The following is a 23,024-nucleotide window of genomic DNA, read 5'->3' as shown; positions in this document are numbered from 1 at the left end:
ATCTATTAGTAGTTTCTTAGAATATATTCTTGAGTAGTTCAGTTTGTTGGACTACTTTGATCACTTGATCAGCCTATTTTCTTTTACTTGTATCGACTAAGTTGCAGGAGAATAAAATTATTGGACACTTAATCCGCTTCATTGAACTTATGCAATGCCGTCATTCAAAGGTATGTTGTTTTGTGGAGGTAGTTTAGAGCTTAGTTGATTTATTCAGTTTACAATCTTGTAAATTAAAAAATCTTAGTTGTTGCTTTATTGTGTCTCACGTGTGGTGAAAATACTTATGTATTGTTAGCTATATAATATCACTGTTTATGTTGTAAAATGATATGTTGCTGGTCTGCCATTTTTATGAAGCATATTTGGTGCTGGCGGGGGCAGAATGCATGAAGAGGGCACAGACCTTAAGCTTCACACAATGCAGCTGCTTTGAGTTTTGTTCAAGGCTGCCTGTAAGAAAGTATTTTTCTTCTCCTAGTCAGTGTCAAATGGGGAAAGGAGAAGTACAGTGATTTAGATTTGTCCACTGATGAGTCTCCTGACGTCTTCAAGCTCCAACTTTATTCTCTCACCAATGTGTTGCCGGAGCGTCAGAAGGTGATGTTGAAGGGAACAACAGTCAAAGATGAATGGGGCAACATGAAACTGAAAAATGTAAATAACAATATGCATTGCAATTATGCATTTCATATGTTGAGCATTAATAGTATACTCTGCTTTACTAAACTATAAACATATAGAGCTTAGTAACATTATACCTTGGATATAAATGTTATGTATAGTTGTATATAATCCTTGTGCGTATTTGCAACCATTCTTTTCTCAAGGACGTCTGAAAATTCTATTTGTTAATTTAATCAGGTATATACTCTTTTATTATTAAAAAGATAATGTCATACTCTTAAGCGTGTAATAATTTGGTGGTATTGTTGTGTCCACAGATTAAACTTGCATAGCGTATTTTGTAATTGTTGTTTTACTTCCAAAATGCGTTCAAACACGACTGTCATTTTGGCGGAATAATTTTGCGCGATCCGCCTAATAAAACTATTCATAAAATATGCGCAGTAAATAATGCGATGACAGCAACAACACGCGGACCCTGAAAAAAGCGTTTTTATGCCGCTTGAAAGTCAGGTTGCCATTTTTTTTGTAAAAAACGTAATTTGAAAACCAAAAAGCAAGTCACCTATTTAGCGTAAAAAGATAAAACTTGCACAAGTTCTGATAGCATTATTGACAAATAAACTGTTAAATTTTTATTGTCAAATTATTTTCAAGTCCAAAATATTTATAAATTTGTGAGGTGGGCGCAAGTATGTCGATGGTCGCAAGTCGCACATACATTCTGTTCCTGCTGTATAGTAATAGTAATATCGAACAATATTTAATGAACAGAATCTAATAATTAATATATTTAACTACGGTAATCTTAATGTGTTTAATTTAATTAAGTTCTTAAATTTCAGTCACAAATGTGAATATTATAATTGTGAAATAGCAATGATCTTGTTGACATGTATCTACTCAACCTACTCAACGTTCAAGAGATTGCTCGATTGATTTGTTTTGCAGAAAGTAGTATATATGATGAATTTCTTCCTGTCTTTGTACATCAGGGTACCACTCTGCTCTTGATGGGCACTGCTGAAGAACTTCCCCCTGAACCTGCTGAGAAAACCGTGTTCATAGAAGATATGACGGAAGACCAGTTAATATCTGCTGTAAGTACACCATTTCTTCATTCATTGTCAAACTAATTATTTTTTCCATGAACTATGTCAATAAAGAGATTATAATACTTATTGTTCCCGGTGGATCAATGGATAGAGGACCATCCTCAGTACCTGCAGTACTTTACTGCACAGGGGTGCTGTGTGCAAAGATAGCCACTGTGCACAAACAGAGAAGAGAGCCAAAAATGACATGGAGAGACGAAATGGACAAAGAATGTGGAACAATAACTGGTACATAAAAACACACGATCGACTGGATTGGCAAGAAAGTGGAAATGTCTTCGCTCAGCAGTGGGCTACCACAGGCTGAAAATGATGATGATTCTTGTAACGCGTTTTGTGCTTTGAAGCTTTATCCTTGAACTATTGTGTCATCGCGAATGTAGGCTATCGTATATGAAAAATGTTTATCACCCTTATTCAGTGATAAGTAAGTACGTGTCACCGACGTGTCACACTAAGATAGCGACAAAGAGGTATTATTGCATATTTTATGAAGCAGTGACACTGAAGTGTCTCTCTTTCTCAGTACTCAAGTGTACCTGAATATCTTGGAATAGTGCACAGTAATACGCATCTTTGTTTTGTTGTCTCTATAGTAGTAAAGCTTCTCCGAGACTGTCTTGATTGTGTGCAACGTTAATCGATCTATGATGTTATATAATATGTGGAAACTATTGTTACATTTCCATGTAAAATATGCTTGCTCATTATTGTGTCCTTGGAAGTGACAATGCCAAACAGACTTGTTTTTATTATTTTATAACTTGAGAATCCTTTAGTAATTTAATTGCAATAACTTAAGAACTTATGGTACTGTAGTAAGTTTATACTTGAAAACTGCGGAATTTAATATAATTTTATCATTACTAGATGGATTTAGTCACTGGTCTTGAAAACCTGGGTAACACTTGCTATATGAACGCCACCGTGCAGCTTCTCAAGTCAGTTCCTGAAATGGACGTCGCTTTACAAAAGTATGTGACTTTAATCTTCTTTGTTGACATTTTCATTGATATGATATGAGGAATATTCTTATGATCCGTTTTGTTGCTACCGATAACCACCCAATCTCAGTATGTTCCACCTAGTCAGCGGCCGATCCTTCTAGATACCATTTTCCTCTTTCAGTCAGACCTTGTCCCCTTCATCTGTTCTTTCTATTATTTTTGAAAAACCCCGTTTTTTCTTCCCATCTACTTCTACCCATAAACTTGTTCAGTGGCAACGTTTCTTATTCAACAAGTGTTGAAAACATTCCAAAAGTTAATAATGCTAAAGTTGAATAGTTCAATGAGCTATTCATACATGCTCTTGAGTTAACATAGGAAATTAGTGTGAAGAAGGAGCGTTCTTTCTGGCTATGACGTTCTATGGCCTGGCGTTCTTTTCACTTGTGCTGACGAGTCCAACCTCATAGGCGAAACACGGTGTCTTTCGCTGTCAATTCTTGCTGCAATCGGCTGCCGAGAAACGTCGGAAATTAGTGTTAAACTGTTTGTTTAAATACACGATCTGAGGGTTCGGTGTTATTGTTTGTTATTGTTTTTCTCCAGAACCTGACACGCTTGCTCTACAATTCTACATCAAACTCTCCCCCACATTATTTTGCATGATGTACATTGCTTTATTATTATTTCAGCTTCACTACCAGCTATGGTTCTGGCGGGGCGTTGGCTGGCTTGACCGCAGGAGGGCAAGCAATGGACGACACGTTTACTGCCGGGTTCCGGGATTTAATGAGAGACCTAAAAAGCAACGACCAAGCCTCAATAAAGCCCTTTATGTTTCTCCAGCTTCTGTTCATGCGATTTCCACATTTTGCCCAGAAAAACGAGCACGGGCAGCCAATGCAGCAGGTAAACGTAGCTGGATTCATTTTTACATTGATTCAACGCCTGCAGACGTTGAATCAACATAAAATGACTGGTTGTGCTGTCTGGGTATCGAAGGTTGAAACATGAAGTGATAAGATGGTCAAGCATCACAGATCTGTCGGCTGCATAGCCGAATGGTGAGAGCCCTGGTACAACACAAAAACATTTATCGGTTCGACCCAGCTCAAGAGCATGTGGCTGTGTATTTGACAAGACACTTAAAGTAATGTTCGAAGGTGGACACAAAGATTGGCTTTCTTGTCTTTTCACCCACGTAAATTGAAATCTTTAATCATCGGGCGTAAGCCTAAATCCGACAAAAAAGCACAAATCATCCCTGACGGTAATATGGACTATATATGGCGTATTTCTAATCTGTCGAGTTTGTTTTTGACATTTATTGTAAACATTAACAACTCAATCGCGCGTGTCCTTTTTTGGAAACAGCTTAAAACCCAACTTTATTCGTTATTCTACTATTTACTATCTTCAAATAATTAGTGTATATTATGTAAAGTAATATAATATCTGATATAAAATGATTCACGGTGTACAAAGTGTACCTGCTGCACTGAGGAAGGCCGAAACGGTGTGCCACTGTCTGCAGTAATATGAATAATAAATGAAATTGCTATTATCTTGTTTAAAACGTATCTAATGAATGGAATGATTCCCTGGCAACAACACTTCAACAATCGGAAAACTTCACTCTATTAATCTCGGTAACCTGCCCTGCGTCAAGAGCCTCTACAAGTATGCGAAACTACCAGGAATAACTTATCAAGGCTTTGTCAGTCCGAGGTTAAAGATTCAACAACCAAATCAGCTTACACTCTACGTCTACAGTGGTTCAGGATAACAGTAATTCCGCGGCAACAACATTTCAACTATCAGAAACTTCACTCTGTCAATCTGGGTGATCGGCCCTGCGTCAAAGCCTTTACATTTACAAGTATGCGAAACTACCAGAAATAACCTATAAAGGCTTTGTCAGTCCGAGGATAAAGATTCAAAACTAACGAAGAATGAGTAGCAACTTTTTAAACCTTTATTTTAGGATGCAAATGAATTTCTAACGGAACTTTTAAGAATTTGTCAACAAAAGTTAAAAGCCGTACCCTCTGACGTCAATACTGAAGGAGCGGGTGTGTCAACCACGAAGAAGCGTAATAATTTTATCGATCAATATTTCGGAATAGATTGCGATAATGAGTAAGTATTTTCTGCTACTGTTCACGTTTACACACCTAAATATACTTTTTATAAAATTGAGCTTAGTTGAAAGCTTAGAAGAAGAAATTTGTGTTATTATTGTTTCAACATCGGCTTGCTTTTTAAGGAGCAACATAAGCCGACGAATTCAAGCGACAAGATAGGACTCATTAAATATAGAAAAAAGCAAAAATATGTCTGTTTTTGCTAGACCAGGGGTCACCAAACTTTTTTCTCTAAGGGCCGGGTTGCTGCGAGATTAACAGCTGCGGGCCGGATGCAAATTGCGAAAAGGTATACCGTACAACTATTTAGAATCTCCATTGACTTGAATTGAGCACAATAAATAACAAAGTCAGCGGTGGAATAGCAAAGTTGTGATGAAAATCGAAAGGCGTTTGAGAATTTAAAAAAAGTCGACGAAGGAAAATCGGTGAAGGAATCAAACACTGGCTGGTACGATTTGCCTAAACAGAGATCGCACTGATGAAACATTGGTGTTTTGAACAACAAAGTTTGTGATGTTATAAGAAGAAACAATATGGAAAAATCATTAGCAGGTTACGTGTAGCTCACCAGCAACGTCAGTCCTTTACAAAACTTTTTTCCTTTAACAGTTGTAGTGCAGCTGTTATTTCCGCAGCACGTGGCGGGCCGGATGAAATCAACTCGCCGGCCGTGGTTTGGTGACCCCTGTGATAGACGAATAGGTTTCAGATTTGAAATTTTCGTTCAAATAGAAATGTTGTTGTTTAGATTGAAATGTGTAGACGAGGAAGCAAAAGATGAAGAGCCGACAACCTCAACGGAAACTTCCCTCCAACTCAACTGCTTCATCTCACAAGACGTAAGTCACTTACACAATGAAGAAGCTGCTTTTGTGGTGGCAACACTGGCATAGAAAACCCCGTCCGACTTGCTGTTTTTTTTTTGTTTCTTTTAGAAAGGAATGATTCAATGTAAATTTAGAATTATGTTTTGTATTAAATGCATTTGTCACTGCTGCTGAGTCGTGCTCCATTGAGGTGCAAAAAGTGTAAATTTGATCAACTTTACATACAATTACAAAGAGAGAGCAATTTACATACAATTACAAAGACTTTGAAAATTCAAGTCACCTGACTAAAAGTGGAAAACCCATTTCCATGCCACAGACACGAGTCATCGTGCACCGTAGTGCAGACAGGTGCATTCGGTGTTGCCAGTTGTTACAGGGTTGCACTTTCATAGAGAATGAAACGTCATTTATACCATACCCGCAAATATCTCCACAGAGTATTGCAGCTGATGCAAAAGCCTTTATGTCACTTTTCCTTAACTCAGTGACTCGCTGCGTTGACTCAGTTGACGCTTCCATTGTTGAGGAGACTGTCATGTCGTGATTTACTGTATCGATACCACTTTGACGAGCGATGAGGAATTTCGTCAAAGAAGTTGTTTACTTTAACCAGGGTTGCCATTGTAGATTATTATTATAGAGAATGTTTTAACATTAACAAGCAACACTCCCAACTACCGTTGATGTCAAGCTTTGAAAGATTTCAGCAAACTCGTGCTTTATTATGGCTATTCATCATCACCACTATACATTATTCTGCAGGTTAAATACATGTTGACTGGAATCAAGTCAAAGTTAAAGGAAGAATTAACGAAACGGTCCCCCACTTTAGACAGAGATGCTAAATATATGAAAACTGTGAGTACGTTATGGAATTAATATTATTATCTTATTTGTTTTAACTGCGTAACAAAAAAATTAGCCAAAACTTTCTGTTATCATTTCAAGGTTTGTGCATGTAGTTGCTTAACTGGTGCTTTTTTGATGATATTGATATGATCTATTGTCAGAATTAACATTTTGACCGGATTTATTCTCACTGCGTTATGCAAGAAAGAAGACAATCGGTGCCATTTTTAAAGTCTTTGGTTTGACTCGACCTGGAATCGAACCCAGACTTACCTGCATTTGAGGCGAAGGCGATAACGACTCGGCCACTGAGCTGATGGCGCTTCTTGTGGTGCAAGATTTTTCTTCTCCACGATTATGCAGAAAACAAGTTCCGTGAAGCTTTTTTATGGTAGCTATGGCTTAATTTGGAAACCACTCTTTCCATCAATTTGCTTTAAATAAACGTAAATAAAATGTGCTTGTTTCTACCGCTAATCTACTGAAATGTTCTTGTCAGAGCCAAATAAAACGCCTTCCTGCTTACTTGTGCGTCCAGATGGTGCGGTTCTATTACAAGGAGAGAGGCCAGGTCAATGCCAAGATATTGAAGGTACGCTAGTCTTGTGAATACAACGCACTTCTGAGTCAACTCATGTGTATTCGAATCCCCATCGGGATATTTACAAATATTTTAAAAAAGTAACAATAGAACTGCAAAGCTTGACTTTTTTTTACGTTATTTTTCCTAATAATAGCTTGTTAATTTATTTCATTTAAAACTTCACCAAGGCATTGCTTTTATTCAATAGCACTGAAGATGAAAACAATGTAGTTTTCGAGACGTTCGCTGAACATTAGTTTAGTATCCACATTTTGGGCTCTTTATTTTTTGGTTAGATTGAACAAAAGTTCCAACCATTTTGCTCCTAAATCTTGTTTCTGCTCTGCACTCAATATGAAGAGAGTGAAATGTGCAGTTGACTGCGCTTCTATGCAATAATTACCATTCTTTGTACAGTTGTTGTACTGAAATTATATCATAAGCCCTGGAAGCAACACACATTTCCCATGGGTGCCTGGGCAGAATCACATTGTATTACGTTGATACAACATCTCATGTTTTTTAAACTATTTTTTCAGGACGTTAAATTTCCGATGAGCTTCGATGCTTTTGAGTTGTGTTCTCCTGAGCTGCAGAAAAGGCTGCAGACTGTTCGGGACATATTCGAAGCTGATGCTGAAGCGGACGCGGAGGCGCAGATGGTTGGGAAGCAAGATGGCGCCGCCAAGAGGAAAAAGGACGCAACAGTGAAGAATGAAGCACCTAAAGATCTAGAGAGATACGACTTCCCTGACGGTAATCACAAAATACGTTTTGATCAAAGATTTTTCTGTTTTTATTTATCGGCATCTTGTCTTGGTCAAAAGAACGCCGATTCGACACATATCGAGGGCACGTGTCTGTGTCATTGACAAGACACTTGAAAGTGGGCACGAAGATTGGCTTCGTTGACTTCATCACCACTACGCATTAGCCTACGACAAAAACGTATTCAAGATAAAATATAAGTTACCTGCTACAATAAGAGATTTTCTAGCGCTTCAATGAACATGAGAGAGGCCACAACTTTTACCCCTGAAGCATTAGGGACGCACCACCCCAGTTCTGCTACTGGGGGGATTAGCATATTTGATGTGTATACTAGTTGCGTTATTATAGACAATATTTGATGAAAATATGACATGTATTGATGGCAACACTTTAACACTCAGACATTGGGTCTAACAACAGCGGCTACTACGAACTTCAAGGGGTCATTACCCATCAAGGAAGGTCCAGCTCATCAGGGCATTATGTAGCGTGGGTCAGGAAATCCGGAGGCAAGTATCTTTTATTTCCTAAATAGGGTTGCCAAATCGAAACTAATTTCCAATTACTTTTTGTCAACGCTTAATCATTGTATTGACAGGCCTCTCATCCTCGACATGAAGAAAAATTTATGTTCTGCATAACCAAAATTAGTTGATGATACATATATTTGTTACTACTATAGCATGGGTGATGTCTGATTTATTATGTTTTTCAGATCGTTTATTGTGACTTGACTAAACTTTTGAATTTCATTGCAGACGATTGGTTGAAATGTGATGATGACACAATTTCTCCTGTGACTTCAGAAGAAGTTTTGAAACTATCAGGAGGGGGCGACTGGCACATAGCTTATGTGCTCCTGTACGGACCGAAGCGCTTGGAAAAGAGGGACAGGTCGGCGAAGACAGGAACCAACGCCTCAGAAGTTGCAGCTTCAACTCCCATGGAGACGGAAGGCCCCAATGGAGATGCGTGATGCTGGAATCTAATTCGAACATTAATAGATAATTGTGACGCAACAAAAGCGCCCGGTTATTGAATCATACTTGCTACTAGGGAAACGGGCATGGCATTTTCAGAAAGCTTATATCTATGGCGCTTTTTCACAACTGAGCAGAACAACAGCATTTACACAAGATAATTTATTGATTCATTCCATATTAGTTGTTCGGATTCACTTGCTTGTTGATGTTTTCGATTTCTGTCCCTGCAACAAAGGTACAACAATAAGCACTCTCATCGTGTCGTCTTTGCAAGCAGGGGTAGTTTGACGCAATGTTGCCAGATTCTGACTCCAATTTTAAAAAGTATAGGTTGGGGATAAAAAGTTGCGGTTCGGAAAATTTTAAAGAAAGCTCTGTTTGGAAACAGAGCAAAGGCTTTTTTAATGACGCACTAAAATATAAAAGAGATGGTGAAGTAAGGATGCAATTGGGGAATTTTTTTGAAGCGGCAGTAAGAGAATTAATTTATCGACACTGGTCGAACGTTTATCAAACACCAACATGGTCCAACAATCATCTGACCAAAAATTTTACTGGAGGAGAGATGAGGAGCTGGGTGAACCACAATATTCCTTTGTGACTTCTCCAGAACTTCCTTTGTTGGACACACGTCGAAAAAGTTAATCACCAGCTCACAAACAAACTCACTCAGAGTGTTCCTTATGGTAGTTTTTCCAAACAAACAATGCATTCACGAACCTCGCCCGTAAACAATTAGCGATGGCCAAAGAATTGCTTCCAAGCAAACACTGCAATGCTGCCTCGTTACCTTTGTTGACGTTTTCTGTTGGAGCTTTGTAAAACCGGTTTGAGAGTTTCCTTTGAGCCTTGTAATTGCTCTAACCTTGCTCCGGAATCCTGTAGCGGACATCCTTTTCCGCTTTACGTTATGGTCCGCATCTGCCGCCTGTGAAGATAAAAGCATGTTGGTCATAGATTGGACAAAGAAAAATATGATGACAATGGCGAAGGCAAGACTAATGTGGTTTACGAAAACGAGAGAATAAAAGAACCACTTTCTAAAATGTTCGTCTCTATTCTCTAGGTTTTGTAAACCACACTCTTACCATTTATGCTTTTTTGTTAAATTTATGACCATGTTTTTACCGCGAAAAAATGCACCACGGAATATATTGTTGTACATCTCTCAATTACTTTAATTTTAATTAATTTAATACTCACTGCCCAGACAGCAAAATCTGTCGTTTTCACATTAATTTAACGTTTGCAGACGTTGAATTAATGTAAAAATTAACAGATTTTGTTGTCTGGGTGCTAAGAGCTACACATCATGTTTAAACGGTATCTTGACAGTTGAACGAATGGCCTTAATAGAAGTAAGTTGGAGACTAGTTTTTGAGAATAATTGTAGCTTCTATTTGAACAGCCGCACGGGTTAGGCCGCAGCAGAGTAACTCTCTACTTCACTCACAACTTTACTTTGGATTCTCCATTTTTCTTTCAGTACTTCAGGGATAGGAATTTCTTCCATTTCCTCCAACTTCGAGAAAGGAATAGAAGAATGAACATGGTACTGAAACATAATTTACGCATTGCATCAATGACCTCAAATTTTGAGGCTAGTCCCAACAGAAACGTGATGCCCTGTTGCTTGGCACTCAATGGTCACATCCCAGCCGAGTAATTGTCGTCTTCGGCTCTTGTGCTGGTAGATGTGATATCGATTCCAGGTCGGGTCAAACCGAAGACTTAAAAAACGGTACCGATTGTGTTCTCTCTTGTAATGCAGTGAGCATAAGTCGGGTAATAATGTGATGACATTGTATACCTGATTAAAAATGAGCCCTAGCGTCAAAAGACCTTATCAGTTGCAGAGCGACAATAAATAAAACCATAACATTGTTTCCAATGGTCACATATGCGCCAATAGTGCAGCCTGTGGCCTGCAAAAATAGATGGCCTAGGCACTGCACGCAAGCAAGCCTTCAGAAGTGAAGGCTGAAGTCGATTGCAGATACAATTGCATTTCTGGCGTTTTACATATGCCGAAAACATTCCGATGATGAACGAGCGATACTGTGTGACAACTTATTACCCGGCTACCAACAGGTAGGCCGAAGCAGCACGTGATGACCAAGTGCAAGAAACTTCAAGATCATACTGTGCTCGTTCGACTCCCGAGGTGTGCCATTGAGTGACGCATTTCAAGACTGCACTCCATTTAGAGGCACCTCGTGGATGGAATAATTCACAGACAACAATACTTCAACAATCGGAAACTTTACTCTGTAAATCTCGGTGACCGGCCTTGCGTGAAAAGTGCGAAACTACCAGGAATAACGTATCCAGGCTTTATCAGTCCGAGGATAAAGTTTCAAAACTAAACCAAGTCAGCACAAGGCTAAGCATTAACTTATAGAGCAACAAGTATTGAATTTAGCTAACCATAACGGTGTAGCTCTTACGTGTGTAGCAAGGGCCCTATCCACTTTTTTTGAATTTGGGGGGGGGGTGATTTTTGCACAGTGGTCTAAAATCGTCATAGTCATTTCAACAACTTTCAACTCGTCTTAGTCATTCCAACTACTCCAATGAGTGGGGGGGGGGAGGGTGATCATCCCCCCTTGGGTAGAGTCCATGGTGTGTAGCCTAATCAAGACTATCCGACCAAAAAAAAAAACATTTTCGTTAGCCGGTTGTGGTAGCCTAACCATCAGCGGAACCCCCAACAGAGTGACCACCTGCAGCGCAACAGTCGGTCGGTTGTCGGCTGCATAATGGTGAGACCCCTGGTTCAAAAGGGCTTCGGTTTATTACCGATCATGAGCATGCGGCTGTATCTTTGATAGGACACTTGAAGGTGGACACGAAGATTGGCTTCCTTGCAGTCTCGTCTACTTAATCTAAATCTTCACCAACCGGACGTGGTTGAAGCCTGGATAGACTACCACAAAAATTTGATTGTTTGATTGATTGACAAAATAATGATTTTAAATAGTCTTTGGTCTAACACGGCAGGGAATCCAATCCACATTTACAGAATCAGAGGCGGATACATTAACCATTGAGTCATCGAACCGGTAGTCTATAATATTTTTTTCGGTATTCCTTGTAAAATCTTCATCTTGGGAATTACAAACATCTCTCGGAAAGCCTCTTTCTGGAGTTTTATATAACTTATGCCTACTTGCACCAAGACTGATGTCTAAAAAATCACAAGTCTTGCCGCTTACATTGTTAAGGTGAGGTCGTAAATCAATTTTCGGTAAATGACGATGCTTTCTGGTTGGTTTGTAGCTGTTTCCTAGCACAGTGCTATATTGTAATTTGCTAACTATATTTTGGTAATCTTCTTCCACTTCAAGGTCTGTTCGCGACTTTTTGTGAAACAACCGAGGATTGACCTGCAAACAAGTTCAAGTTACACTCCGCCCCGATAACAGTGAGCTAAGCACCTGACTTTACGAACGAAGAAACTGCAAGATCAAGCGGCGCTGGTTCGACTCTCGGGTTAAGCGCTCAAACAAAGCAGTACAAGGACTGCTTTCCATTTAGCGGTATCTAGTGAATGGAATAATTTCCTGGCAACAACACTTCAGTACCTCGGAAACTTCACTCTATCAATCTCGGTGCCGGTCCTGCGTCAGTGATTCAAAACCTCTACAAGCACGGGAAACTGCCAAGAATAACCTTTTAGAGGCTTTCTTAGCCCGAGGATAAAGATTCAACCAATCAAGCTGTAGGTAAATGGAGGAGTCGCTGCAGACTCCGTTGTTTCGGGATAAAGACCAAGAGTCGTTGAAACCAAATGGAAGATATTTTAGGCTACAGCTACTAACTACCTCACCTCTAAGCGTCTTAGAGGGTTGTCTGGTGAGAGGTTACTCATGGAAGTGTCTCCTCTAGCAAGACGTGACATGGCTACTTTCAGGATGTTTTTAGTTTGTCGCCATGTGCTATGAGCAACGTTAAGAACCTAAAAATGTACAGCTGTTTATATGGGAAAAGTTTTTACATTTCCTTTACCAGAAAATAACAGTTTGCCTGTTGAGCCATTCGTTGTTTTTTATATTCTTTAATATTGATAATAATGGAATAATTATTTTTCTTAGAAAACCTTGCAATAGATTTATTACCCCCACAAGTTAGACTACTGCCCAACTGCCCTTTGGAAATACGTCAAACAACTTTACCCTTCAGAACATTCCACCATTTTTCATACTTTGAATCATTTTTTTGATTTACAGCCTCAATAATAAGCATTTTAATAGCGTATGTGAATCCTGACTCAGAGCTGCTGGAGTGGACACAAAAAGTAGGTAAGCCATAACTGAAAATGAAAAGCGAAACTTGTATGCAATTCTAAATGAAAAAAACTGGAGGCTTCTTTGGTTCAATAATAAGAAGTTTGAATCAAATAATAGGCTATAATAATCTAACAGTCAGCTTCGTTATAAACGGACAGTGGCCCCTCTGTCGTCATATTTGCTCTCCTGGCTCAAATGTCCAGTAGTTATGACGCTGATTAACGTCATAGGCTGCGTTTACTGCGTCACAAACTCTCTACCAAAATTATAAAATGACTTGAGTTCAATTGTCGGTGTATCAACATGTATATAGCCACCAGTAAGTTCAAAACTAACCTTCAACGTGTTGTGCGACGCCACTCTTTTTATATCTCCAGGCATTCTAACCTTGGATGCCCATGGGTCGGAAAGGTCCCAACGTTGTTTCTGGCCAAACGTCCCTGTGCAAAGCAGATACTTTGAAAATTGAATGAGGCTGTTCACCAGGTATTTAGTTAAATAACATGATGCGTTCTACTGGTGAAAAATTAAGCTAAACTATCACAAGATGTATAAATGCAAGCAGGTTGTTTGTTACGCAAAGAATCTGGTATGAGAGCAAAATTGTTGAAACTTTTATTTATTCTAATTGAAAAATAAGAGCCCAAAATGTAGATACTAAACTTACGTTTAGTTCATAAGTTTACTATAGTTTAGTATCTACATTTCGAGTTCTTTATTTTTTGATTAGAAACTGATATATTTCTAAGACTTGAAATAGTTAGTAAGAGGGTAGACGAACAATAAGAAAGTCTTTCACTTTGACGTTTGAATAATTCTAAGAAAAATTTGCATGAGCCCAGATAGTTTTCACTGCACAATTTTTCTTATTATATTAATATTGCAAGTTGCAACTATTCTGGATTTACCTCCAGTGAACAACCCTCGCTATAGATGATGTTTATGAAACAACACAATATGAATAGCCCAGTTGTGATAGTGTCTGCCTGACGCTGTAAAGACGTGGGTTCGACGCCCACTAAGCGCATGAGGTTGTGATTTGGTAAAACATTAAAAAGCATAATTTACAGTGGACATAAACTTTTTTTTTGCCTTAATCTGAATCAATATCAGACGTTGGACTCTAATTGAGAGAAAAGAATCACAAAGACCAGCGTTGCCATACCTACATACTCTCCTTTGACGGTCCACAAGCGTACGGTTCCATCCATGCAGGCGGACAGAATGAGTTGCTTATCGTCAATGTATGTGATGTCATTGATGGCGTCGAGATGCCCGCGAAAATATAATACGATTTCCGGAGGATAAACGTATAGTTTCCGATGTCGTTTAGAAGATAATTGTCTGCAGTCGAAAAGATATTTCTCAATTTCAAATAAATTTCTATGACAGAATGCAAGTAGATATGCTTCTTAGTCGTTAGTGAAGCTATTTAAGCAAAGCATTAGGCTCTTTATGTAGACACTTACAAGACAGAATAAGTTACAGGCAATTTCAAGATTAATTGGAAACGTTGCACTATCAACCTCTGTAGTAGTAGTCGCCTGCATCAGTGTGTGAAAGCATTTTACAAGTATGTAAAACAACTGAGTTTTTACAACCAACTAAAAAACCTTTATGTATCTTCTGCCTTTATCTTTTGGAGTTAGACCATTTTTTGATATCGATTTTTCTCTTTAAGATTTTTTGATTTACTGTAGAACTCTATAACTATTTATTAATTTTAGCGTTACAAATGGTCATGATCATTTTATTTTTGTTTGGATGCGAAACATACATAAAACAAAAACTGACAGTGTGCATCTAATGAGAGAGTGCGAAAGACCGTAGCCCTGAAGGCGTAGGAGGTCGTCGAGTCTGCACTCTCTCATTCAAATAGTTATACGGAAGAAAATATTGCGTTTTTTAATAGCAAAAAGGGCAATATTTGGTTGATTTTTATAACATCGACTTCTTACTTCATTTGCTCCACAGTTAGTAGAGAGGTTCTTAATTGAATTTGCAGTAGATCAGAGATACCATCTCGTCTGTCAAACTGGTGCTTTTTGCAACAATATTCACTGATATCCCAGATCTGAAATACGTTTTTTTTTTACAAATTGAAAATTAGTTATTTTACTAAAAGTTTGAGGTGGTAAATAGATAGGCAGGCGGTCCAGAAATAAAGGCAGCATTCACCTACGATGAAAACTTCTAACTTGAGATTGTATTACGCTAAAGCAAAGGTTCTTATCCAGGAGTGCAAGACTTAATTGTTTACAAGGGGAGCGGGGATGCTGAACCGTTTGGGTTTGGTACAAAAAGGCGTGAGAAGTAATATGCTTGCTTATCGAAATTCAACAAACATTTTGAAGTGTAAGCAAGTATTTCTTTTCATCTAATTCTAGAAGGGAGTGCGAGAACTAGTTGGTGATTCAATATGTTTCCAACAAGGCAAAAGGTTAAGAACCGCTGCACTAAAAACTTTGAAACAAAACTTTTAAAATTGAGTTGTTAAATACTTTTAATTAAAGTATTATTATGTAAATTATTCTTATTTGAATTGTTACTATTATTATTTAAATTATTATTATTATTTAATCATTATGATTATTGTTAACTGAATTATTGGTAAATCAAATTATTTAAATATTTTAATCAATGCTTTGAATTATTAAATATCAAAATTACCTTGATATACCCTGTAGAGTCCCCTGTGAATAACATGTTGTTCTCCTGGTCGGTCGCTAGGGAAAGTACCACCTCTCCATCGAAGTGGGCGGCAACGAATTGCCCCAGCAAGCCACCTTGTGGGTGAACTGACCAAGCATGAACCCAACCATACGCCCCAGAAGAGAGAAGTGTTGCCACATGGGGTGAATGGGGCCGGTTTTGCAAAAATAACAACTGAAAACAAATAATTAAAAATAGTTTGTGGTAATAGACAGGCCAATGCATATCTTTTCGGTACCGGTGGCCCGGGCCGTTGAGAGGATAATTTGGGCCCGGTTCGAATGAGATTCTAGGATTCAAAATTAAAACGTTTCTAAGAAAATCGCTCTATATCCCAACGCATATGCGCTAGGCCCTTTGGAAGGGTTCCGGGCTTCTAAAATCACGCCGGGCTTGGGTCCAAAGTACCCCATAGACCCCCTTGTCAAGACTACTGCCGGTAGCTAATCGCTGCCTTGATAGTAGCGGAAGATTTTGCTTCCACAAAGGATCAAAAAGATATTTTTTGGTGCTGAAGTGGTTATTGAAATATTTCGTCTCATTTTTGCCATGTTTATTCCAACACTGGAAAAGCTTGTTGGGAAAGCTAAACTCTGGAATTTCGCAGTCATGTACTGTAGAGGCATTTGACCAGTGACACAGGTTTGATATCCGAGTAAAGTTTCGTTTGATTGCTGAAGTATCGTTTGCGTATTGTTCCATTATATATAGGTATATATCAAACTCGGCAATTTTTACAATGATTCGACGTCTGCAGACGTAAAAACAACGGATTCTGCAGACTGGAAATCGATGGGTTCAGCGGAACAGAACTTTCGTTAAAACACGTTGCTCCTCTGCAGTCTGCACATGTACAAAGTAAAATCCTCCTAACTTAGTCTTAATGTTTATATTTGCAGTGGCTAGTGATTTTCAAATATGTTACTGGAACCAATCTTTCATCGAACCATGGTGGTAAATACGCAATAGCATAATTATGTGAAACAAATGTTATATTGTTATTGAACAATATAGAGTATATTTATTATATAGCCTTCATTACATCATATGCTACATATCTAGGCTACTTTATACAACTGTCGGGCATTGGCTACTAGGGGTAGATAAACTAGGCCTACGATCTGCGGACCAGACCTCATCCGTTTTTCTGGTTCGGCTTACCCGCTAAAGTTTAGCGGCTAAGTCATCCTACAAGGATTGCGAGAAGCAAGACCGGCGGTTAAAACTTGGAAATTAGCAGCAAATGTAGATTTTTGAGTTTGGACTCTCCGGTTAGTCAAACTTTAAACGCTATTTGCAGCCCTACGCGTTCGACATTCCTTGATCTATAGGTAGACTGTTTCCTGTTTCATTATTACCTAACATGATTATCGGTATACGAAAAAACATTTGTCGTATTTTTGAAAGCATACGCAAAAAGCGACCAAAAGAAGATAAAAAGAGTTTCCTACAAGTCAGCAGTTGTGAACTGAGCACATGACAGTTGAGCAAGTGACAACTGAGCTAGCAACATTTCAGCAAGTGACTGAAATGATGACACTGAGCGAGTAGACAACTAAGCAAGCCGAAACTTGGCATGTCACAAGTCAGCAATTCAATTTAGCAAACGATGACCAAGCCAGACCGATGCTAGGTGACAATCTCAATAACTGACTTGAACAGTACCGGTAGCGGAGTATGCGGTACTTGCTGAGTTGTCGAATTCCGAGTGGTCCGACAACCAGATAAGAATAAAAAAAATAGGCAATTTTTTTTTGACATATAGGCACCCCTGACCTCCTATTTTTCTTTCCATTATTTTTAATGACAACATTTACACTGTTCATTTTTCTTGAAATTTTTACGTCACTGAAATTCTGGTGCCCCAAAACTTTTTTTAGATCCGCTATTGTCTCTGTTGCAATATTTTTAAAATTATAAAGAAATCTATTTGTAATAAACTATGCTGAGTGATTAGGTTGTTGTGCAATGTCAAGCAATACCTTGTCAACCGAAACTTCTGCCTCCCAGTAATGACTTTGATCTTCTCCAGTCAAAACTTTTAATTGGTGTCTTATTGGGTCTTTCTTTGCCTCAAGAAATGATTGCTTCTTGTCATCGTCTACAGTGTCCAAAGGTATTAAAACTCCATTAGCTGAAGTCATTTGCGAACCAGCGGAAGGATTCAAGATATTGCTAGTACGACCAGGTTCTTTTCTTGGTCGAAGTGAATTAGACAGATTGCCTTGAGGGTGCAACGACGTGGAACCTTGGGATGTCCCTGAAGTTTCTTTGTGGTTAATCTTTGGTAACCTGCGAACGACGAAAGTTTTGTGATGGTCTACCAAATGTTTCAGTAATGGAAATTGTTGGTGATGTTTAAATCTAATTTCCCTATTTCAAAACTGAGGATTTCAAAATGGCTTTTTAAAAACGTTCTAGAAGAATTTTACCATACTCCAAGTGCAAGTTTTGATGAAAAAACAAAGCATAAAAAGAGCAAAAGTGTTTCGAAGAATGAATGAGTTTTCAAGATCAGCGTTATGAGGATTAACCCTGTTTCAGAAGGTTGCAGATACGTTGCAACCTAGTCAAAAGTCGATGGTTATTAATTTTGTATTTGCTTAGATATAGTTGTTACTTTATCGTCGGTTGCAAAAACTACTGAAATGATAATAGAGTAGAAGCTATAGTGATCATAATAGCACTAACCCCATTGAGAAAGTATAATCGTAGACTGCAATGCATAACAACATGATAATGATAATAATAACAAATGGTGTTTACTTTAGTTCTGCTGTGTTGTATTCATCGTCGTCTTCAGAGTCGTATTCTTTCAAAAACAATGCAAATAAAAAAGTGTTAACAGCTATGGTGCATTATGACTAACAAACAGCATTACAAAAGCATTACCAAAGCATGGTGGGTGATGCAGAAAGAAACTTTGAAAGAAATCGTATACTGGAGGGGAACTTTAGAGGAAATCAATTTTTCATGAAAAGTCATTTATTAACATTTTGTAGTCACCGAATTTTTTAAAAACACAATCAAACTTACAAACACGGGTCTAAGATTAATTTTGAGTGATAAGAGTGATTAAGTTTAAATGACAGAAACCGCTACTAATAAATCCACGAACTTCAAAGCAAAATGGTTGAAATCCGGTCAACCTAAAGAAAAAATAATGAGTCCAAAACGCAGTTGCTAAACTCATGTTCAACAAAAGTTTCGAAAACTGAACTGTTTTCATCAACAATATTGAAGATGAAGCCAGTTTAGTTTTTGATGCGTTTGTTAAACATGAGTTTAGCATCTGCATTTTGGGTACTAATGGGTGTCGATTTGATGGCAGTAGCTCTAGTAAGTCTAATGTGTCGAGTTATCATCGAGTATATTCAGTTGGTCAATCAACGCTGAAGAACTTTACCATCAAGTGGTTGCTTGAAGGATGTCCAGAGATTTAACCCCAATGAAACGTAATCTAAAAACCAACCTCTCATACCAAATAAGAAGATCTGGACAGCATACAAACATGTACAGAATAATCGAAAGCATTTAGGTTGCGCGATTTTAGTTTTCAAACTCATGACAGTTCACACTTGTCTATAGTCTGTGATACCAAGCATAGTAAAAGGTCTTCAAATCTACACAAAGTTACCTTTGGTCTCTTCGATGCCAGGAAAGTGGCTGCGAGTTACAAGTGGAGGAAGAGGGGTTTTGTTCGTTAACCGGTTGGCGTTCATTGCTGAGCTACTGGAAAGTGACGGCGAACTTGCGACGTCACCGTCGCAGGATGATGAAGCATCGGTCATTACTTCCCTCTGAAAAAAAGTGAAGCGTTAAATCCCGGTACATGATTTTCCTAGCATACTTACTGAAGCTGAAGATGAACGTATACAAATGAGGATGAAAGTAAGCTGAAAATGTTTTATAATAGCGAAATGTATTCTAAATGAATATAGGCTGAGAAATTACATTGTTGTGCAAATGCAGCGTTTGACGATTAAATATTAGCAGCACCACCTTTCTTAGTAGCCTATAGTGGTTTACTTTTTAGGGAAATAGTTAGCATCTTGAAACGATGTGACAGAGAGTTTGTACACTCAGACATGAATGTTAATGGAATTTTTTTGTCGGGTCTACAATTGAAGAAATTTTAGATCAACAAACTTCAATGCGGTTGGGTAGGTAATTGACATTTGTTTGTTTGTTTGTTTATCTTTATCCTGCATTGCGGGAAAGCGGACTTGAGCGCTATGCATCGGTGTACGCCTTCCGACATACACCTGACCCACGCTGCAGCCGACGGCAATGTCAGTTTCCGGTTGTCTACTCTACTTATGACTTAAATATGGTACTACCCATTACTCGAAATCGATCACTAGGTAGAGGCAATTATCGTTAAGTTTCTTGCCCAGAGAAACAACAGCAAGTACGGGTGGCTGGAGTCGAACATGCAGGCTCTCGACTGCGAGCCCAACGCGCCAACCACTCGGCCACGGCTGCACGGCATTGATATTGAAAGTCAAGGGATTTTTGGGTTGAGTTTGGTCGCGATTTATAATTACACTCAACCTAAAAAGCCTTTCTTGAATTTCATTATCAATGTCAATAACCCACTCGACCACATTGAAGTTTGCTGAACTAAAACTCAACTCAATACATATTCATTAGCAAAAATGTAAATGGAAGAAGTTTGGCACTTTTCAATATCTTTAACATCATCTTAATTGAAAACAGACTGAGGTTTATCAGAAGAAAATGTTAAAACATGGTCTAGTCACTAATGATCGCATTAAAAATGTCCACATCAGATTAGAAAATGCTGCTGCTAAAACAGAGTCAAAATAATGTTCAGCAGGTTTCATTGTTCAAAACATATCATAGGCGCAGATGAATCAAACCTGATATCTCAATTGGCATTTCTTATACCTAGAATTGGGAAAACGCAGCTGAATTTTGCTCATTGACTATGATTTTGGTGTAAATGCAGCATTGTTGATGCAAAACATGAAAAAACATGAAACACATTTTGCTTGCCTTAGACGGTTTCCCAATGATTTTCTGTCAGTTGGACAGCACCCTAGGACAGCAAAATCCATTATTTTTGCTTTGTAAATGTAAAAATACTGGATTTTGCTGTCTGGGTTTATCCCTGTATCGACGTTTATTCCTGATGTAGCTGCTGCAACAAGTTGGCTTCATTAGTGACAAACTGACAACCTTGTTTTGGACAAAAATGATCAAACTCACCATTGCTCTGTCCACATTCGTGCCTCTTCTGTTGGTAATTATCCCATTGCTGCTTAGTGGTGAATAACTAAGCATTCTGTTTAAACGGCACAGAATGTGACCTACAACCGATAACATGTTTAATTCTCTTTTTTATTCGATCAGTGTTAAAGGGATACCCCACTTCCTTTCTTTAATATAAAATATGTGGAAATATTAGAAAACAAATTGTTAAAAATGGAAAATGAAAAGGCATTTGCAGAAAAGAGCTGTCAACTATTAAAGAAGCAAGTGACTCCGTAGTACTTAATTTTCAAACAACTAAAATTTAAACTGGGGTTTTTGCTGAGCATGAATTTAGTATTTACATTTTGAGCTCTTAATTGTTTGATTAAAAATGATTGTTGAAAAATGACTTGACTTTGCAAGCCAGCCACTGTAATAATCGTATAGCCTAGTTCTGCCTCCTTCAACCCAGGGGCAGACTCAGAAAGTAGCTGTAGAGAGGGGGAGGGGCGAGTTCAATTAAACACAAGGATGTGCAGGTTTACATTAATCCAACTTGAAATTGTACCGTAAATAAAGCTGCTTTTTCTGTGTTAGTAGAAACGATCGTCCCCATTGCGCCCCCTAGATCCGCCCCTGCTTCAACCTCAGCTGTTGATTAACCTGAATCTAATGACCAAATGAATATATTTCCATCATAAGAACACGACGCGGCTATGGAAACGCCATTCCCATGATGGAATGCTACGAAACACAAGACATCTTCTTTGTGAGCTTCTCTCCACAGAATGCTTTCATTCTCGTCGTCTGCATCGCGTGAGTCGCTGCAGGATAAACGTCATTGTTTTGCAATAGAAAATTACCCTACAAACTTAGTTTATTGTACATTTCAATAAGGTGTCCTGTTTTCTACCAAACTCGATCAAGGCAATAATAACACCTGCTGCATTTACTTATTTAATATACTACCATTTTTTTCATCTAAATCTCTATAAGTAGCGTATAACATACAAACAACAGATTACTTGAAGTTAGCATGAAGCCACATCGATGTCTATGGCCGTACTACGTTTTTCGAGGCATTTAGACAAAACAATTACCAAGTTATCCTGAGGTGTCACAATTTACTAATGAGCGAGTCAGGACGTTACTTAGTCAATCTTCAAGCTTAAAAAACATTTCAAAAACCGATAAAATGTTTGCAACTACTCACATATAAACAGTCATTCTCCTGCTCCAACCTGTTGTAATGATCTGCTGCTTGTGGCAAACTATTCCTGTTATCTGAAACATTTGTTTTAGTTGGAATCAGTTGAACGTAGCCTGAATAGCTATTGTAATAAACAGCTATAGTAATACCTTAATGATAATATCGTACTAAACACCTTTAATAACTTTGTAATACCAAATAAAATATCTGAAATACTTAGATACCTTAATAAGTATATTTATTTTAATGCAACTGTATTTGATGTAATTTGCTCTGATTAAATTTTTGCTTGGCATTGAGCACTTCTTGTAGTATTAATAATATTTATTGTTTAGATACCTCAATAAATATCTTACTAAATACCTACTGTAGTTTATTGTAAATAAAAATCAACTCACTTCTAAACCGTCTCCGTTTGTTAGAGTTCGCAAGCATGCTCCGTTGTTGAAATTCCAAATCTTCACTGCTCCGTTTCGAGACCCGGTGATTAGCCGACGCAATGTTTGGTCAAAGCACAGGCATGTTAGTTCGACGCCTTTGACGGTATGAAACTGAATCGCTTTCGTTCCTGTGGTTAAATCCCATACTGAGAGTACCGAGTCGTCGCCCGCTGTAACCACCTGCGGGTTGCATACATGCAACAAAGATTTTAGGGAAGGACCTGACTTTCGAAGAATATAACTAGGGCGTCGGGCTGTTGAAAGGATAATTTGGGTTGGAAACAATAAATCTCTCGGGGCCTAA

General features: G+C 38.3%; 2 protein-coding genes across 2 annotated transcripts in view; one reads left to right on the top strand and one right to left on the bottom strand.

Moving 5' to 3' along the window:
• Window positions 1-9,104, top strand: LOC145785977 (ubiquitin carboxyl-terminal hydrolase 14-like). Its single transcript, XM_082597671.1, has 12 exons — window positions 1-170; window positions 482-657; window positions 1,623-1,727; window positions 2,613-2,716; window positions 3,382-3,598; window positions 4,674-4,828; window positions 5,585-5,675; window positions 6,429-6,524; window positions 7,015-7,107; window positions 7,638-7,854; window positions 8,271-8,378; window positions 8,628-9,104. Exons 1-12 carry the CDS (start codon window positions 155-157, stop codon window positions 8,843-8,845), a joined length of 1,596 nt encoding a protein of 531 aa, XP_082453797.1. The 5' UTR covers window positions 1-154; the 3' UTR covers window positions 8,846-9,104.
• The window catches only part of LOC145785976 (WD repeat-containing protein on Y chromosome-like), a 29,545-nt gene continuing 15,485 nt past the window's right edge, over window positions 8,965-23,024 (bottom strand). The window contains exons 17-32 of the mRNA XM_082597670.1: window positions 22,679-22,900; window positions 22,284-22,354; window positions 21,734-21,894; window positions 21,086-21,186; window positions 19,491-19,653; window positions 18,620-18,665; window positions 17,836-18,145; window positions 15,812-16,027; window positions 15,100-15,215; window positions 14,307-14,485; window positions 13,478-13,581; window positions 12,682-12,810; window positions 12,068-12,238; window positions 10,306-10,407; window positions 9,643-9,780; window positions 8,965-9,076 (exon numbers count right to left, since the gene is read on the bottom strand). Of these exons, the coding sequence (XP_082453796.1) occupies window positions 9,044-9,076; window positions 9,643-9,780; window positions 10,306-10,407; window positions 12,068-12,238; window positions 12,682-12,810; window positions 13,478-13,581; window positions 14,307-14,485; window positions 15,100-15,215; window positions 15,812-16,027; window positions 17,836-18,145; window positions 18,620-18,665; window positions 19,491-19,653; window positions 21,086-21,186; window positions 21,734-21,894; window positions 22,284-22,354; window positions 22,679-22,900 (2,262 nt within the window). The 3' untranslated portion in view covers window positions 8,965-9,043. The remainder of the gene's footprint in view (window positions 9,077-9,642; window positions 9,781-10,305; window positions 10,408-12,067; window positions 12,239-12,681; window positions 12,811-13,477; window positions 13,582-14,306; window positions 14,486-15,099; window positions 15,216-15,811; window positions 16,028-17,835; window positions 18,146-18,619; window positions 18,666-19,490; window positions 19,654-21,085; window positions 21,187-21,733; window positions 21,895-22,283; window positions 22,355-22,678; window positions 22,901-23,024) is intronic.

The sequence above is a fragment of the Aplidium turbinatum genome, chromosome 16, assembly GCF_918807975.1.
Source record: "Aplidium turbinatum chromosome 16, kaAplTurb1.1, whole genome shotgun sequence".
Taxonomy (NCBI): domain Eukaryota; kingdom Metazoa; phylum Chordata; class Ascidiacea; order Aplousobranchia; family Polyclinidae; genus Aplidium; species Aplidium turbinatum.
Note: the sequence above shows the minus strand (reverse complement) of the source record. Positions and strands in the feature narration are given on the sequence as shown.

Excerpts from the sequence above, each read along its gene's own strand:
- LOC145785977 (XM_082597671.1), top strand. Across the intron at positions 658-1,622 it reads GCAACATGAAACTGAAAAAT|GGTACCACTCTGCTCTTGAT; the intron begins GTAAATAACAAT and ends TTTGTACATCAG. Across the intron at positions 4,829-5,584 it reads GGAATAGATTGCGATAATGA|ATTGAAATGTGTAGACGAGG; the intron begins GTAAGTATTTTC and ends GTTGTTGTTTAG.